We start from the raw sequence: 18,650 nt of genomic DNA on the forward strand, positions 1-18,650 counted from the left end.
AGTGAAAATTCATTCTTAAATACTCAACTTACTCAATTTCTTAAATAAATGTTAACACTTAAATTTGTGTATATAATCAAAATGCCAAAGAATATAAAAATTAGGTGGGTGTGGTGGTCCCAGCTACTCAGGACTACAGCTGGAGTACAGGACTACAGCTAGACTACAGGACTCAGGACCAGTAGCTGGGACTACGGGTCCCATTCCTGTAGTCCCAGCTACTCAGGTAGCCAAGGTGGGAGAATTGCTTGAACCTGGGAGGCGGAGGTTGCAGTGAGCCAAGAAGGTGCCACTACACTCCAGATTGGGTGACAGAGTGAGACCCCGTCTCAAAAAAAAAAAAAAAAATTAAATTCATTAAATTCTAATATAGCTTATACCCCTACACTATGGTAGGATAAAAGGTAAGGTTGCCAGGTTAAAAAAACAGTATGCGCAATTCAATTTGAATTTTAGATAAATAATGAATATGTTTTTAGCATAAGCACAGCATATGTAATATTTCAATCTTCAATATTTTTATTTGCCATATCTGGCAGGCATAGGAAGAGGTAATGGTGGCCAGTGAATCCATGTTTTGGTAAGTGTTGAGAAGGAGGTAAATTTCAAAGAGATACCAATGCCTTGAAGAAACTTGGCCCACATCTTGGGTAACATAGTAAGATTCCAACTCTATTAAAAAAAAAAAAAAAAGAAAAAAGAAAAAATTAGCCAGACTTGGTAGCTTGCACTCAGCTACTCAGGAAGCTGAGGTGGGAGGATCACTTGACTCTGGGAGGCTGCGGCTGCAGTGACCCATGGCTATACCACTGCACTCCAGCCTGGGTGACAGAGTAAGACCCTGTCTCAATTTAAAAATAAAAACAAAAACAGCCAGGCGCAGTGACTCACACCTGTAATCCCAGCACTTTGGGAGGCCGAGGCAGGTGGATCACCTGAGGTCAGGAGTTCGAGACCAGCCTGGCCAACATGGTGAAACCCTGTCTCTAACAAAAAAACAAAAATTAGCTAGGCCACCGCCTGTAATCCCAGCTACTCAGGAGGCTGAGGCACGAGAATCGCTTGAGCCTGGGAGGCAGAGCTTGCAGTGAGCCAAGACCATGCCACTGCACACCAGCCTAGGCAACAAAGTGAGACTCTCTATCAAAATACATAAATAAATAAATAAATAAATAAAAATAAAAGTAAAAAGGCCAGCACAATGGCTCACACCTATAATCCTAGCACTTTGGGAGGCAAAGGCAGGTGGATCACTTGGGCTTAGGAGTTTGATACCAGCCCGGGCAACATGCTAAAATCTACATGGGCATGGTGGCATATGCCTGTGGTCTCAGCTACTCAGGAGGCTGAGGTAGGAGGATCACTTGAGCCTAGGAGGTTGAGGCTGCAGTGAGCTGAGATCGCACCACTGCACACCAGCCTAGGTGACAGAGAGAGACCCTATTTACAAAAAAAAAAAATCAAAAAGAACTTGGCATACTCTGTGGTACTTTTTGGATTAACAAATATTTTAGCTTCTCTAAAAATCAATGTGGTTCTGGTTTGCTAATATTAGCATGAAAATACAGAAAAGCTAGGTATTTTAATCCACAGAAACAAAAACAAATAAAATACTTGAAATACATACAATTTAGGCTGGGTGTGGTGGCTCACGCCTGTAATCCCAGCACTTTGAGAGGCCAAGGCAGGCAGATCACGAGGTCAAGAGATCGAGACCATCCTGACCAACATGGTGAAACCCTGTCTCTATTAAAAATATAAAAATTAGCTGGGCGTGGTGGCGGGTGCCTGTAGTACCAGCTACTCAGGAGGCTGAGGCAGGAGGATCACTTGAACCCAGGACACAGAGGTTGCAGTGAGCCAAGATCACACCATTGCACTCCAGCCTGGGCAATAGAGCAAGATGCCATACCAAAAAAAAAAAAGAGAGAGAGAAAGAGAAAGAAATACATACACTTTACTTAAAAGAAATATATCAAAATATTGTCAGTCAATATACTTGTCCTGGATAAGACTATAAGTGGTTTTTTATTCTTTCTCCTCTTCCATATATTCTTCAACTTTTTATGGGCATGAGAACAAAGGGAAAACTTTTTATAATGGATAAAAATTCAAATTCTATAAAAATCTTTGGGCCAGGTGCTGTGGCTCTGAAGGCTGAGGCAGGCAAACAGCTCAAGTCCAGGAGTTTGAGACCAGCCCAGGCAACATCCTGTCTCTACTATTAAAAAAAAAAAAAAAAAAAACTAGCTGGGCATGGTGGGTTGCATCTGTATGCAGTCCCAGCTACTTAGGACGCTGAGGTGGGAGGATTGCTTAAGACTAAGGGTCGAGTCGAGGTTGAAGTGAGCCATGATCGCCCCACTGCACTCTAGCCTGGGCAACAGGGCGAGACCTTATCACCAAAAAACAAAAACAGAAACAAAAAACAAACAAAACAAAACACACCTTTGTAGCTCTAGAAAACAGAAAGGAATACTTTCTAATCAGGTCACTAATATATAAGAAAAAATTCTGTATGATACATAACTATAAACTTGTTAATTGGGAAAATTTTTATTGCCAAAAATAAACTAGCCATCCTCTGAAGTAATCAAATATTTTTAAATATCACAGTATCACTTAGTAAACTAACAAGGTTCTATTCTAATGCACTCAGAGGGAGTAGTCCCACAGTATAATAATTAGCAAGCCTGAATTATTAGAGGTTAAGATCAAAGAATAGTATGTTAAAGGGGATGGTACTGTATTATCCTGTAACAGTGAATCTGATCAATACTGACACCCAATCCAAATACATAAACCTCCAATGGATTTTCTGGTTTTGTATTTAATCTGCAAAGTCCCCTCCTCAGTAACCCTTTGTAGTTCCTAATTCAAGTCAGTACCTTCTCTAAAGCAAGATATTTATATACCATTAGCCCCTGAGACTCCTAATATTATATAGCAAGAGAGACTCCTCCAAGTTCCTGATTGTGTTACTCACAATTTTCTGTAGAATAAATTTGCAAGGAATAATGTGGACATATTTCCTGACTCTCTACCAAAATAACTTCTACTTAAAGATAATTTCAGTTAAGAAGTAAAATTTGTCAATAACTTATTTATGGAAACATCAAACAGCTTAAAGTCTTGGTTGGCATAGAGAGTTGTGTATAAAATATGTTCATTCTATAGGAGCAGCTCATAAGAAACTAAGGCTAATGTCTCCCTTAGTGAAGGACTTCTCAAACTATCTGAGGTAAAGCAACAACTTTTTTCCTTCCAATCCATCAAAGACCAATATTTTTGTAAAATAAAAATAAATCAGTCATGCACAGTGGCTCACGCCTGTAATCCCAGCACTTTGGGAGGCTAAGGTAGGAGGATCACTTGAGCCCAGAAGTTTGAGACCAGCCTGGACAACACAGAGAGACCCCGTCTCTATTTTTAAAAATTAAATAAATAATAAATCCTTAGACCACAAAAACATATACTAAACATAAGTCCTTGGATGCTATGGCAGTATCATATTGCTAGAGGGGTTTCTAAACATTTATTCTCAAACTCTATACTTACCTTATCTCAAACTGGAACAACTTACAGATCAGCAGTGGTCCATGGACCACACTTTGAAAAGCAATGTCTTAAATATACTTACTATGTGTGTGTATAGAGATAGATAGATAGATAGATAGATAGATAGATAGATAGATAGATAGAGAATTCATACTAAGAATTTTTAATATTACCTTTTCCTATAAGGACTCCAATTTTTGAGTCTAATTTTTCCCCTGGGTCACAACTTCTTGTCACTAATTTGAGAACTGGAAGAAAAGGTCTGACATCACAGAGTCTTCGTGTTTCATCTTCAAGCTCCTCATATACAGCAGTCTGGTTCACACATGCAAACATATAGGAGTCAATATCCATAAGGAGGTTGAACATTGGGTAATTGTGAACTTGCTTCCATAACATCTATGAGAAAAAAAAATAAGACATTTTCTGGAATGGAAACACTTGCTCAAGTGTACAAAGATATAAGGATACTCACTGCAGCACTGTTGGTAAAAATAAACTATGAACAAATCAAATGTTTAGCAATATAGGATTGGTTAAATGAATTACAGAATATTATAGAACTGTAAAAATAATAGAAATATATACAGAAAAATAGAAAAAATATAAATTCATTCTGAAATGGAAAACCATACCAAATATTCAAGTTTTCTTAAAATAGCAAATTATAAGAGAGTATATGTGGTATTATCCCATGTTTGTAGGGTAATATAATGGCATAGTACACAAAAAATGCATTATAAATGAAATTACTAAAAGCAAATTATCTATGACAAGACTCAATGAAAACTTTCATTTTTCACATTCCTGTGAAATATTCCTTTCTTGATCACTCCTGATCAAAAAAAATTTAAAGTATGTATTACACTTCCATACAATATTTAAGTTATTTTTGTCCTGTATTCTTTTCTTTTATCAGGGATATCCTTACTAACACTGTCCTGTCAGAATGATAATAATCAATTTCTCAACATCTCTTTCCATGTCTCCTGGATGAGATAATATAAAAGTTCACCACACAAAAACAAAGAGAGATTGCATATTTTGTCAACAGCCAGTACAAAAGCTAAGAGCTGAAAATAACAGACCCAAAGTAAAAATTGTGGCCAATCCTCAGGTCAGATTCAGTTACATAAAACATACAGGAGAAAGTACAAGCAACAATAATAATAAAAATAGGTAAACTTTTCATTCTTAAGGCTCAAAATAGTAAAAGAAAATTAAGAAAAAAAGGTAAACTGAACTTCACCAAAATTTAAAACTTCTGTACAGCAAAAGACATTATCAAGAGAATGAAAAGGCAACCAACAAAATGGGAGGTAATATTTGCAAATCATATATATCTGACAAGACATTAATATCCAGAATATATAAAGAACTCCTACAACTCAATAACAAAAAACAAAGTTTAAAAATCAGTACAGGTTGGCCGGGCGCGGTGGCTCAAGCCTGTAATCCCAGCACTTTGGGAGGCCGAGACGGGCGGATCACAAGGTCAGGAGATCGAGACCATCCTGGCTAACACGGTGAAACCCCGTCTCTACTAAAAAAAAATACAAAAAAAAACTAGCCAGGCGAGGTGGCAGGCGCCTATAGTCCCAGCTACTCTGGAGGCTGAGGCAGGAGAATGGCGTGAACCCGGGAGGCGGAGCTTGCAGTGAGCTGAGATCCGGCCACTGCACTCCAGCCTGGGCGACAGAGCAAGACTCCGTCTCAAAAAAAGAAAATCAGTACAGGTCTAGAAAAGACAGTTCTCCAAAAAAGATACAAATGACTAGTAAGCACAAAAAAAGATGCTCAACATCATTAGTCAAGAAGGAAATGCACATAAAAACCACAATGAGGCTGGGTGCAGTGGTTCACGTCGGTAATCCCAGCACTTTGGGAGGCCATGGTGGGCAGATCACGAGGTCAAGAGATCAAGATCATCCTGGCCAACATGGTGAAATCCCGTCTCTACTAAAAATACAAAAATTAGCTGGGCATGGTGGCATGCACCCAGCTACTCAGGAGGCTGAAGCAGGAGAATCACTGGAACCCAGGAGGCAGAGGTTGCAGTGAGCCGAGATCGTGACACTGCAATCCAGCCTGGTGACAGAGCGAGACTCCATCTTAAAAAAACAAAAAAACCACAATGAGATATCACTTCACATCCATTAGGATGGATATTATTAAACACACACACACACACACACACACACACACACACATAAAATATGGCATGTGCTTGTTGTCTCAGCTACTTGGGAGGCTGAGGTGGAAGAATTGCTTGAATTCAGCCAAGAGTCTGAGTCCAGCCTGGGCAACATAACAAGATCATATCTCTTAGACAAACAAAAAAAGGAAAGAAATAATGAAAAGGAAGGAAGGAAGGAAGGAAGGAAGGAAGGAAGGAAGGAAGGAAGGAAGGAAGGAAGGAAGGAAGGAAGGAAGGAAGGAAGGGAGGGAGGGAGGTGGGAGGGGGAGGGGGAAGAGAAGGGGGGAGGGAGGAAGAGGGGGGAGGGAGGGAAGAAGAGAGGGAGGGAGGAAGAGAGGGAGGGAGGAAGGGAGGGAGGGAGGAAGGGAGGGAGGAAGAGAGGGAGGGAGGGATGGAGGGAGGAAGAGAGGGAGGGAGGGAGGGAGGTGGGAGGGGAAGAGAAGGGGGGAGGGAGGAAGAGGGGGGACGGAGGGAAGAAGAGAGGGAGGGAGGAAGAAGAGAGGGAGGGAGGAAGAGAGGGAGGGAGGGAGGGAGGGAGGGAGGAAGAGAGGGAGGGAGGGAGGGAGGAAGAGAGGGAGGGAGGGAGGAAGAGAGGGAGGGAGGGAGGAAGAGAGGGAGGGAGGGAGGAAGAGAGGGAGGGAGGGAGGGAGGGAGGGAGGAAGGGAGGGAGGGAGGAAAGGAGGGAGGAAGAGAGGGAGGGAGGGAGAGAGGGAGGAGAAAATAGCATGCGTTGGCCAGTATGTAGACAAACTAGAACCCTGTACACTGCTGGTCCCAACATTATATGGTACAGCCACTGTGGAAAACAGTGTGGCGTTTCCTCAAAAGTTAAAACATAGAGTTACCACTGTGAACCAACAATCACACTTCTAGGTATATACCCAAGAGAACTGAAAGCAGGAATTCAAATAGACATTTATACTCCAATGTTCAGAGCAACATAATATTCACAATAGCCAAAAGCTGGAAGCCAACCCAAATGTTCATCAACAGATAAATATACAAAATGTGGCATATACATACAATGAAATATTATTCAGCCATAAAAGGGAATGAAACTAGGATATATGCTACAACATGAACTTTAAAAACATTATGCTATGTAAGCCAACCACAAAAGGATAACTATTTATTGTATGTTTCCACTTATATAAAGTACTTAGAATAGGCAAACTGGTAGAGATGGAAAACAGAATCAAAATAAACAGAAATTGAGGGAAGGGGCAGTTATGGGTATGAAGTTTCTGTTTGGGATGATGGGGAAGTGCTAGAAATGGATACTGGTGATGGTTGCACAGCATTGTGAATGCACACCTAAAAATGTCTAAATAGTAAATTTTAGGTTATGTATCTTTTACAATAAAAAAGGAGATAAATGGTTAATCTAATGTGAAATACTCCATACTTGTCACTGGTGACTATAAAAATAGGTGCACCATGAGCCTATGAGATGCTTAAGTCAATTCTATATTTTCTTTTTACTTTAAGGATCATGCCGCTTTAGAATTACTGTCTCTCTGAAGAAAAAGCTCGGAAAGGAGTTACAAGGCTTGTCCAAAGTCAAGAGTTTTCAAGGGTATATCATAAATATGTTTTCTTAAAAATACCATAACTCCTAATTTTTACATTGGGTTCAGCTTTTTGAAAAACATTAGAGAGAAAGTTTAGAAAAACAAGTTCATGTATATGCTGGTTTTTACAAATTAACAGTGCACATCAATTTACTTTAAAAACTAATGCAACAGAAAAGGCAAGCCAGCTGAGGGAAAAATATCTGGTGAACAGCAGAAAAGTCTTACTTCCCCCAAGAGTCAAGGAAAGGGGGAAGAGAAGAAAAACAAGACAAGAGAAAATGAACTAAAAATCACATTTTTAAAAAGTGTGACAAGCTCAAAGACAGTAATTTCAAAGACTTGAACTTAGAAGAAAATCTTCTTGACAGTTTAAATAACCCAACCAAACATTTCAAACTAGCTAATGTAAGCTAATTTTTCTTAATTACTATCACTTCATTACTATCATTATCACATAAAATTTACATTAACATTTTCTATTATAGAATGATATTTCCCCCAAAGTGACACAGTATGCTAAACACACAGAAAATATACCTATTAACATACCTGCTTAATATAAGAAATGGTAGCTTCCCGAGGTACCTCCAACTGGATATAAATCCCAGTGGGCAAAAGGAAATCCACAGGTATGGAGCCATCAGATGCTATCTGTGAATCCACCGCCCAGATGTCAAGGATGTCTGCCATAGCAGGAGGCATTATGAAACTGAAGCACATTCATAACCACAGGGCCCTAGAAATCAGTAATTAAAAGATAGCAAAACAACTATCAGCCAAATTTTATACCAAGATATGATAGAGACCACTAATCTACAATTAGTCCTTAGATTTCAATATAGCCAATAATGTAACAGGAGGCCAATTAAATAATGCGACATTTTAAAAACCAAGAGTAAGTCAGCAGAAATAAATTACTTAAATACACTTTTATCACTGCACAAATTATATATATGTACATCATCCAATCCATACCAGCAACTAAAGGAAAAAAATTATTCATATATATACACACACACACACACACATACGTATACACATACACACCACATTGATTCAAATTCAACATAAATACATGACATCTGAATAAACTGTAGGCTTAAGGATTACAGGTCCTAAGAATTTTAGTTAACCACCACTCAACAGGTTAATTTTCTCCAAACTTTATTTAGAAAGTATCAGCTTCTTAGGCTGAGTTTTTCTCTGCAAATGCCAATGAAAATTACAATCAAGAGGGCCCTCTCTCAACAAGGACAATTTTCTTTTTTTCTTTTTTTTTGAGACACAGTCTTGCTCTGTCGCCCAGGCTGGAGTATAGTGGAGAGATCTCAGCTCACTGCAAGCTCTGCCACCTGGGTTCACGCCATTCTCCTGCCTCAGCCTCCCACTTAGCTACAGTCCTCCCACGTAGGACTACAGGCACCCGTCACCACGCCCGGCTAATTTTTTTGTATTTTTAGTAGGGATGGGGTTTCACCGTGTTAACCAGAATGGTCTCGATCTCCTGACCTCGTGATCTGCCTGCCTTGGCCTCCCAAAGTGCTGGGATTAAGGCATGAGCCACCGTGCCCGGCCAACAAGGACAATTTTCTATCAACCTCACGGCCCATCCCATAAGCATTAAAAACACCAAATCCCTCAATACAGATGGCAAGGCCCCTTGTGCTATTTCTCTGGCCTGTTTTTCTTGTTCTCCCATCACTCTACAGCCCAAGACTGGTGTCACAGTGCCTTCTGTCTTTCTGCTGCTAGACCTATGTTCACATGGGGAAAAAACTCCTCATATCAAAACAAATGCACTATCCCAACAAATGCACCCTTTAATAGTGCCATTTGAGTCTTACCTATTCCTTAAAGGCTTCCTTCAAGAAGATACAACAATAATAATTGGAAGAACATGAGTGCTGAAGTTAAATGAATCAAGGTTCATTTAACAACTATGCAATTAATGGAAGTGTCATATCAAAAGAGACAGGAGGCCAGGCACGGTGGCCCATGCCTGTAATACCATTACTTGGGGAGGCTTAGATGGGTGGATCGCTTGAGTCCAGGAGTTTGAGACCAGCCTGGGTAACAAACAAGACCCTATCTCTACAAAAAAATACAAAAAAGTGGCCAGGCATGGTGGTGCGTGCCTGTAGTCCCAGCTACTTGGGAGACTGAGGGAGGGGGACTGCTTGAGCCTAAGAATCCAAGGCTGCAGTGAGCTAAAATAGTGCCACTGCACTCCAGCCTGGACAACAAAGTGAGACCCCATCTCAAAAAAATAAGAATAAAAATAAAAATTTTAGAAGTTCTTTCACTAATAAATGGAAAATGAATAATAAATTAGAAAATCACTTTTTGCAACCACTAATGAACTAACAGATCTAGGCAATGATCATTAATGGATGCTAAAGACACAAATAATAATAAGGTGAAAGGAGAAGAAACTTTACAACCTGTCTGTGTCTGTCTTGTTGACACTACAGGAATCCCCTGATCTATCTTAGCATCACTAAAAGTGGGACTATCAGACATTAGGTGTCTCCTCATGAAATGTAATAGTCAGTACTTACCATTCACACAAAACAAAACTGAACTTGAATCTAATCAAGTCTTTAGATCTATGTGCCAGTTTACAGGAAACAGAGAAAGAAGTTAAATACTTCAAGGAAGCAATCAGTCAAGTAGAGAATGTGGCATCTTCAATAAAACAAATGATATGATTTCTCCAGCTAATCAATAACAAGAAGAGGAGGAAGAAGATGGTGGAAGGACTGTTAAAAAATTTAAAAAACACTTAGGAGACACAGCCAAATGCAATGTTAGCTGGAACAAATCAACTATAAAAAACTATCTTGGTCAGGCACTGTGGCTCACGCCTGTAATCTCAGCACTTAAAGAGGCCAAGGCGGGTGGATCACAAGGTCAGGAGTTCAAGACCAGCCTGGCCAATATGGTGAAACCCCATCTCTACTAAAAATACAAAAATTAGCCAGGCGTGGTGGCAGGCACCTGTAATCCCAGCTACTCAGAAGGCTGAGGCAGGAGAATTGCTTGAACCTGGGAGGCAGAGGTTGCAGTGAGCCTAGACAGCACCACTGCACTCCAGCCTGGGTAACAGAGCGAGATTCCATCTCAAAAAAAAATAAAAATACAAAAATTAGTCAGGGGTGGTGGTGCACACCTGTAGTCCCAGCTACTCGGGGGGCTGAGACAGAAGAATCGCTTGAACCAGGAAGGCGGAGGTTGCAGTGAGCTGAGATCATGCCACTGCACTCCAGCCTGGGCGACAGAGCGAAACTTCATCTCAAAAAAAAAACCAAGCAACTATCTTTGGGCTGGGCACGGTGGCTTACGCCTGTAATCCCAGTACTTTGGGAGGCCAAAGCGGATGGATTACCTGACGTCAGGAGTTCGAGACCAGCCTGACTGACGTGGTGAAACCCTGTCTCTACTAAAAATACAAAAAAATTAGCCAGGCAGGGTGGTGCATGCCTGGAATCCCAGCTACTCAGGAGGCTGAGGTAGGAGAATCGCCTGAACCCGAGAGGCAGAGGTTGCATTGAGCAGAGATTGCACCACTGCACTCCAGCCTGCACGACAAGAGCAAAAATCCATCTCAAAAAAAACCCAAAAAATAACAAAAAAAACTATCTTTGAAATAATATGGAAAATTTAAATATGGATTCATTGTAAGCTCCTTGAGGAGATATAATGTCTAGTGGTCTTACTTTTAGCCATGCTAAGATTGATCAGAGAATTCATGTATTGTCAGCATGCTTTTTAAAGTACTGTTTCTTACCACAGTAATGGAAAGGTCTCTGTACTCAGGAACTCTTAACCAACAAACTTTCATAAACACGAACAAAACTACACAGTCACTACACGTTATTAAGGTACGAGTCCTAAAATTAAGCATATCACTTCAGAGCAGCCTTTGAATATTTTGTGCAGGAGTTTCTCAATCTTGCAAGTAATAAGCATTCAGTAAGTATCTGCTGAATGAAAACATGCTGTATTAACTTATAAAGACCACACTTTGCAGGGCCAGGTGGGGTAGATTAGCCTATAATCTCAGCACTTGGGGAAGCCGAAGCAAGTGGACTGCTTGAGCCCATGAGTTTGAGACCAGCCTGGGCCACATGGTGAAACCTTGTCTCTACTAAAAATACAAAAAAATTAGCCAGGCATGGTGGTGGGTGCCTGTAATCCCAGCTACCAGCGAGGCTGAGGCAGGAGAATAGCTTGACCCCAGAAGGTGGAGGTTGCAGTGAGCCGAGATTGCACCACTGCACTCCAGCCTGGGCAACAGAGCGAGACTCTGCCTTAAAAAAGCAAAAAAACAAAAAAAAAACACAACAATAAAAAGAAAAACCATACTTTGTTTATATATTCAAATACTGCCATGCAAAGCTAGAGGTGGAAGCCAGCTACTGAACAAGTCACTCAAGTACTATGTCTAACCAAGAGCTGCCAACAAAAGCTAGGAGGAGAAACGAAAGTTAGTATGTATTGTATGTGTGTATGTATGTATGTATTTACAGATGGAGTCTCACTCTGTTGCCCAGACTGGAGTGTAGCGGCGTGATCTCATCTCATTGCAACTTTCGCCTCCCAGGTTCAAGCGATTCTCTGCTTCAGCCTCCTGAGTAGCTGGGATTACAGGCGTGCACCACCACACCCGGCTAATTGTTTAATTTTTAGTAGAGATGGGGTTTCACCACGTTGGTCAGACTAGTCTCGAACTCCTGACCTCATGATCTGCCTGCCTTGGCCTCCCAAAGTTTTGGGATTACAGGCATGAGCCACTGCGCCCGGCCTAAAAGTTAGCATTTAAAATTGAGGAGCGTTTATGATACATCAGCCATCTGTCACAGAATTAGAATCATAATAAACCTGTACATGCCCCTGGTTTCTTCAACACAGATTTTTGTCAAGACTCTCAGAACTGAAACCAAATCACCCAATTAATACAATACTAATAAAAGAGCATGAAACTAGAAAAATAAAACTCTGGGATCTCACCCTTACCAGACCGCTAGAAATGGTAAGGCATCTGAGGCATAGTGCCCAGGGCAGCAATCTTTTCAAGGAGACTGACTGCATCTCACCAGCACTCCTATCCTATAGCTTCAACTTTCAAGGCATAAAATTCTAAACTTCTAAGCATTAGAGAAAATGTATTAAGGTAGATACAAAAATGTCTTGATGAAATTATTATATCTAAAATGAATTACAAGGCTAGGAGTGGTGACTCACGTCTGTAATCCCAGCACTTTGGGAGGCCAAGGCAGGAGGATTGCTTGAGCCCAGGAGCTCAAGACCAGCCTGGGCCACATAGTGAGACCTCATCTATCAAAAAAAAAAATTAGCCAGGAGTTGTGGCATGCAGCGGTGGTCCTAGCTACTAGGGAGGCTAAGGCAGGAGGATCACTTGAGCCCAGGAGGTTGAGGCTGCAGTATGCTGTTAATCGCACTACTGCACTCCAGCCTGGGCAAGAGAGTAAGACTATGTCTCAAAAAATAAGATAAAAAATAAAATGAATTATGAGACAGGGCATGGCAGCTCATGCCTATAATCCTAGCACTTTGGGAGGCCAAGGCTGAAGAACTACTTGAGGTCAGGAGTTCGAGAACAGCACAGGCAAGAAAGCAAGACTCTAATTTGAAACAAATTGAATTATGAGAATGAATTCATGATTGGGCCCCTACTTTTCTTCTTCTCTAAATCTGTCATGCAACACATAGGATCCTTAGTCTAGTCATGCTGAACCACTGGTACTTGCCAGCATAACCCACATTCTCTCCTGCCTCCTACTTTAAAGAGATTATTCCCTCTCCCTAAGATGTCCTCAGCTCCATATTGCCTGACCAAGTCTTATTCTTCTAGATTCCTGGAAACCTTCCCTGACATTCTTCTGTGTGTCTCAAGCACCCAGGACATATCTGTGACAGCACTGGAGCACACTGTATTAAAGCTCACTGTGTACTCATCTCTCCCTAGTCTCATATTATTTCTAGCTCTGTAGCTCCTGGTACATACTAGGCTCTCAATAAATAATCACTCATGGTTAAATGAAGAAATGAATAACAAATCCTATAGAATTTGTGAGGAGGAGGCCGGGCACAGTGGCTCACGCCTATAATCCCACTAGCACTTTGGGAGGTGAATCACTTGAGGTCAGGAGTTCAAGACCAGCATGGCCAACATGGCAAAAACCTATCTCTACTAAAAATACAAAAATTAGCCAGGCGTGGTGGCGGGCACTTGTGGTCCCAGCTACTCAGGAGGCTGAGGCAGGAGAATTGCTTGAAACTGAGAGATGGAAGTTGCAGTGAGCCAAGATGATGTCACTGCACTCCGGCCTGGATGACAGAGCAAGACTTCATCTCCAAAAAAGAAAATAATTTGATAGTAGGACAATTATATTGGATATTACAAACGTGATTTAAATCATGCTTGACAGGAAAACTTGAACCTTGCAACCTTCAATGTAGTCTTTCAGCACTTACTCTAAGAAATACAATAAACAGCCTCCACAAGTGACACTTTTATATGAAATCAAAATATTTTACCAATACATAGATAAAATGCCATATATATCTACATATCCTACAACTCCTTAACTTAAGAAAACTAGCCAGGTGTAGTGCTCATGCCTATAATTCCAGCACTTTGGGAGGCTGAGGTGGGGGATCATTTGAGCACATGAGTTTGAGACCATCCTAGACAACATGGCAAAAACCCTCTCTTCAAAAAAACAAAAAGAAAAAAAATTAGCTGGGCATGGGACTACATGGCACACACCTGTAGTCCCATCTACCTAGAAGGCTAAGATGGGAGAATCACCTGAGCCCAGGAGGTTGAGGTTGCTATGAGCTGTGATCATGCCACTGCACTCCAGCCTGGGCAACAGAGTGAGATGGAAGGAAGAGTGAAACGAAGTGGGGCGAGGGTGGGGAGAAAGAAAAAAAGTTGAAATGACTTAACTCAGATATTCAAGTCTATTCGCATGTGGTTTTACAAAATCTCAACCTACATTTCAGGTAGCCCATGTATCTTTCCTTAAAAGAATAAAGTAAAAAATATTAACAAACATATAAAATTCTGTTGCATAGATCAGGCTTTGCCTAATGCTACCATGTCTCAAATACATAAACTCCTGTCATGTGAAGAACATAAAGTGGATCTCGCCTATAACTTAAAGATGGCACCCTCACTGTGTTGCAATCCCACTTATATGTTATAGGTGTTTCTGAAAATGATGTATATTTTTAACTAATGTTTGACTATAAAACTGCTATTTTCAGGATATGGCATCCTCTCTTAAATTTAAATAGGCTGAGGAACTCCCTTGATGTCAAAGGGATAACCATTATTCATTTCTCAAGCTGCAACAGAATGAAAATTATTTAGTATAAAGAATATAATACAGAAACTCATTTCAGAATAATTCACTAAGCTACACATTTATGTTTTATGTACTTTTCTATGTCTGTGCTATATTTCACATATTAAATGTCTTAAAATTTTTTTAATGGCAAAATACATTGCAAAGGCTAAGTACCTTTCTTGTGTTATCTTTAGGTGCATCATAAAGAAAAAATTTATCCTTTACTTTAACAGTTGCCCATGCTTTAAAATAGAAAGATCCTTCCTTGCTTACAAAGAAAAATTTTATCCTTTATCAGTTGCCCATGCTTAAAAATAGAAAAATCCTTCCTCGCTTACAAAGAAACATCACACCAATCTCCAAAATCAATTCCCTTATTTACAATTTCAAGGACAAAACCCTCACATTCAAAGTATCAATTGACTCAGAAATATTCTAATGGTTCAGCAACATACTAAAGATGCCTGTAAAGCAGTATTATTGTGTTTAACGACCTAGAAATGTTTTTCCCAACCAGGAGTAAATCATCAGAGGGAATACTGCGAGGTTAAACATATCTACCTTGATATTGTCATTAGCAATTTACTAATAACTGAGGTAGACTGGCTGTCCAACTTTGTAAACACTCTAGGGAGATATATAGTATTAAGCTAAATATTCTCCAGAAGAATGGTTTTCAATTTTGTCATATTAAATATTCCCTTTTTTTTTGAGACAAAAAAAAAAGTAGCCGAGCATGGTGGCACACGCCTGCAATCCCAGCTACTTGGGAGGCTGAGGCAGGAGAACTGCTTGAACCTGGGAGGCAGAAGTTGCAGTGAGCCAAGAGAGCGCCACTGCACTCCAACCTGGGTGACAGAGATTCTGTATCAAAGAAAAAACACAAAAACAAAAAAGAAACAAACAAACAAAAAAACAGCCTTTTTCAAATACATAAATACTTATAGAAAATTCAAAAATCATGCTTATATAAGACATGTTTTTTTGTTATATAAAACTGTCCAGTGTACTGCAGGATGTTTGATTATCCACTACATTAACAGTAGCACTTCCCTCAATCACTGTGCCAACAAGAACAAAATCATAACCCAACAAATTTCAAAACCATCTTTTGGGGGCTTCACACAGTCCACTTTCAGAACCACTGCTCTAAAATAATTCCTACTGTTACAGGATCTTTGGGGTGTTGTTTTTCTGGCCAAAAACATCTGTGGCCAGTGACGCCTTTGCCTTAGTTTTGACAGGGCCTGCTAGGCTCATTCCGCCCACTCAGCCTAGGAGGCTGCACTTGACTCACACTGCAGGAGTGGATCCCATGTCCGCCAAGGGAGACTGTGTGGAGCAGCAATGGGTGTGTGAGCAAGTATGGGGTCCAGCCCCTGCAAAATCAGACATGCCAGTTGCTGCAGCAGGGCGGGCAGCTCCAGGTGCCAGTATGGGCACCAGTTCTCCCTGAAGCTATGGCTGGAGTAGGTGTACCACAAGCAGCTTCCACAGCTGGCACTGGGGGACATGGTGGCACGTGGAAGCTTGGAGATGCCAGGAACCCCAGGGCCCCAAAGAGTCCTGGCTCAGAGAGTTCCCAAGTCTGGGCTCCCCAAAGGGCCAGAGCTCTTTTCTTCTTCTCTTCACCTGCAATGTGATGAACAAGGGGCATGTTTCTTGTTCATGTAACAGCCCTGCTTGTGTTACAGCTCTTTTAGCCTCAATCAGCAGGTCCCAAGTTCTTGTCCTGCCCCTGGAAGAATGAGGTATGTAGGCAAGTGGAGGGTGAGCAAGACAAAGAGGAGCTTTACTGAGTGACAACAGCTAAGAGGAGGACCTGGAGTGGGTAGCTCCTCTTGGAAGGCAGGTCATCCTGTCATCTCTGCAGCTCATCAGCAGACAGGAAGCCCTGAAATAGGTAGCTCCTCTCTGCAGCTGGTTGTCCTGACATCTGCTGCTCTCAGCAGAGAGGAGGCCCTGGAATGGGTAGCTCCTCTCTGCAGCTCTGTTGTGCTGATGTCTGCTGCTCTCAACAGAGAGGAGGCCCTGGAGTGGGTAGCTCCTGTCTGCAGCCTGTTGTCCTGATGTCTGCTGCTCTCAACCAAGAGGAGGCCCTGGAATGGGCAGCTCCTCTTTGCAGCTGGTCATCCCGATGTCTGCTCAGCTCTGGCTGAGCCTGGGGCTTTTATGGGCCTCAAAGGGAAGAAAGTGCCAACTGGTACACAGGCAGCCATGGGCAGGCCTGGGAAAAGGTACCACAAGTTCCCACTCTAGTCCATGGAACTGGCAGCCTGGCCCCTAGCCTTCAGACCCTCCCTGGCCTGAAGGTGGAGCCTCATTGAGGACCCAACCCACTTTCGCCCAGAAACCTGTCTGCTTCCTGCTATTGTTCATGGCACCCAGGCTGTAGGTACTGCCTACAGGTCAGCGCCAAGCTGCCCTCAGCCTCCCCTCAGCTTCCCTCCTATGCTCATTGGTGACCAAAATCTGGAGGGGGCCAAGGTGGCAGGGGGCTGGCATGTCAACACTACCCTGAGCATGTGCACACCTGGCTGGGCTGTGACAACACATGGGCTTGGCCCTGACTCTGCTCCAAGGTCGGACTGGGTGCCAACAATAGATAAAAGCCAGACAGTAGAGGCAGGCATTTCTGAGCCTGAGAGGGCAGAGTGGGCCTTCCTGGGCCCCTAAGGAGTGTAGGGATGCCTGGTTGGGCAGCTGCATTGGCATGGGAGAGAAGGGCTGGGGGGGCAAGGGCAAGGAGTGTGCTCCTGCCTGCTCCATGGAGCAGGAGGCCCAGGTCTGCACCCACAGTTTGGGTAGCTGAAGCTGCACCTGGGAAGCTCCCACCCACCAACCTGGAAGGGGTGGGGTCCCCATTTGTTCCCCAGCTCCCACCAGCTCCATAGAGCATGCAGCCCCAGCCACACCTCCTTGCTGCAACTGGCGTGATGGCAGCAGCCACTCTAGACGGTCCACCGCTGCCATCACTACTATTTCTCAAAGTAGCAACAGAGCCTCCATAATTTATCCAGATATAATTGTAGCCTATATTTTTTAAAGTAATGAACATAACAGTATACATTTCTACCTGCCAATGAATTATGTTTCCTATACTTGGCTATGTTGTTTTTGGCTAATTCTTGAAGGGTAAAGAAGCTCTAAATCAAGAAAACTAGACCCTTAACTAATTAGAAGAATGTAAACCCAGTATAACTAGCTCTTAGTTTTCAAGACCTTTAGGAACAAATTTACCAAAGAGATATTCCATAAGATGACATGTAACTCTTCACAGCTTCATGCACAACCCTTTAAGAAAAGTATTGAGAGGGCATATTCACAAAATGTGCTGTTCTGCAATTAAAATAGCATGTGTTCTGTCAGACTTAAAACCGTAACATGTTACTTTTAAAAAATGAGGTAACAAACCAATTGGTAACCAATAAATCTTTTGTAGGTATATTTTGAAGGAAATTAAATTATTGCCACTAAGTTGAAAATAAAATATATTCTGCTTTCTATTTCCCTTAGTCACTCTTTTATGTTACAGGACCACACAAACAATTCAGCTTGAGAGAAGTGACTCAGAGTTTCACATTGGAGGTATCTTAGGAGTTACAGACCCTACTCATTTTAAAGATAAGAACACTAAAGCTAAGACAGTTTAAGTAAATTATCCAGGAATACATAAAGACAGAGTCAGACCCAAAAGTCAGATTTTTTTCCCAAAGCAATTAGCATAATTTTTCCCCCTTTTCATTTTTATTTTTGTATTTAAAGGAAACGTCCTTCACAAGCCTACCTAGCCTGGCAAGATTCTCAGTCTTGTATCATTCTTCTGTTTGAGCATCAAAGCAAGAGATCAAAGGCTGAGGACAAGCAGAGTTTTTAATCTATGAAAACTTTTCAAGGAAGCTATCAGAGGGCATAGGAACTTCAGCAGTGAAAATTAGTTCA

General features: G+C 41.6%; 1 protein-coding gene across 6 annotated transcripts in view; it reads right to left on the reverse strand.

Annotated features, from left to right (window-relative positions):
• The window catches only part of PIK3CB (phosphatidylinositol-4,5-bisphosphate 3-kinase catalytic subunit beta), a 190,269-nt gene that overhangs the window by 105,687 nt on the left and 65,932 nt on the right, over positions 1-18,650 (reverse strand). For 5 of the 6 annotated variants that reach the window (XM_030934620.1, XM_010366748.2, XM_010366749.2 and 2 more), the window contains 2 exons: positions 7,879-8,065; positions 3,732-3,957 (listed from right to left, as the gene is read on the reverse strand). In XM_030934620.1, coding sequence (XP_030790480.1) covers positions 3,732-3,957; positions 7,879-8,049 — 397 coding nt within the window. In that variant the 5' untranslated portion in view covers positions 8,050-8,065. Of the gene's footprint in view, positions 1-3,731; positions 3,958-7,878; positions 8,066-18,650 lie in introns of those variants that run through there. The other variant, XM_030934615.1, reaches the window with a different exon arrangement.

Source organism: Rhinopithecus roxellana, chromosome 1, assembly GCF_007565055.1.
Source record: "Rhinopithecus roxellana isolate Shanxi Qingling chromosome 1, ASM756505v1, whole genome shotgun sequence".
Classification (NCBI taxonomy): domain Eukaryota; kingdom Metazoa; phylum Chordata; class Mammalia; order Primates; family Cercopithecidae; genus Rhinopithecus; species Rhinopithecus roxellana.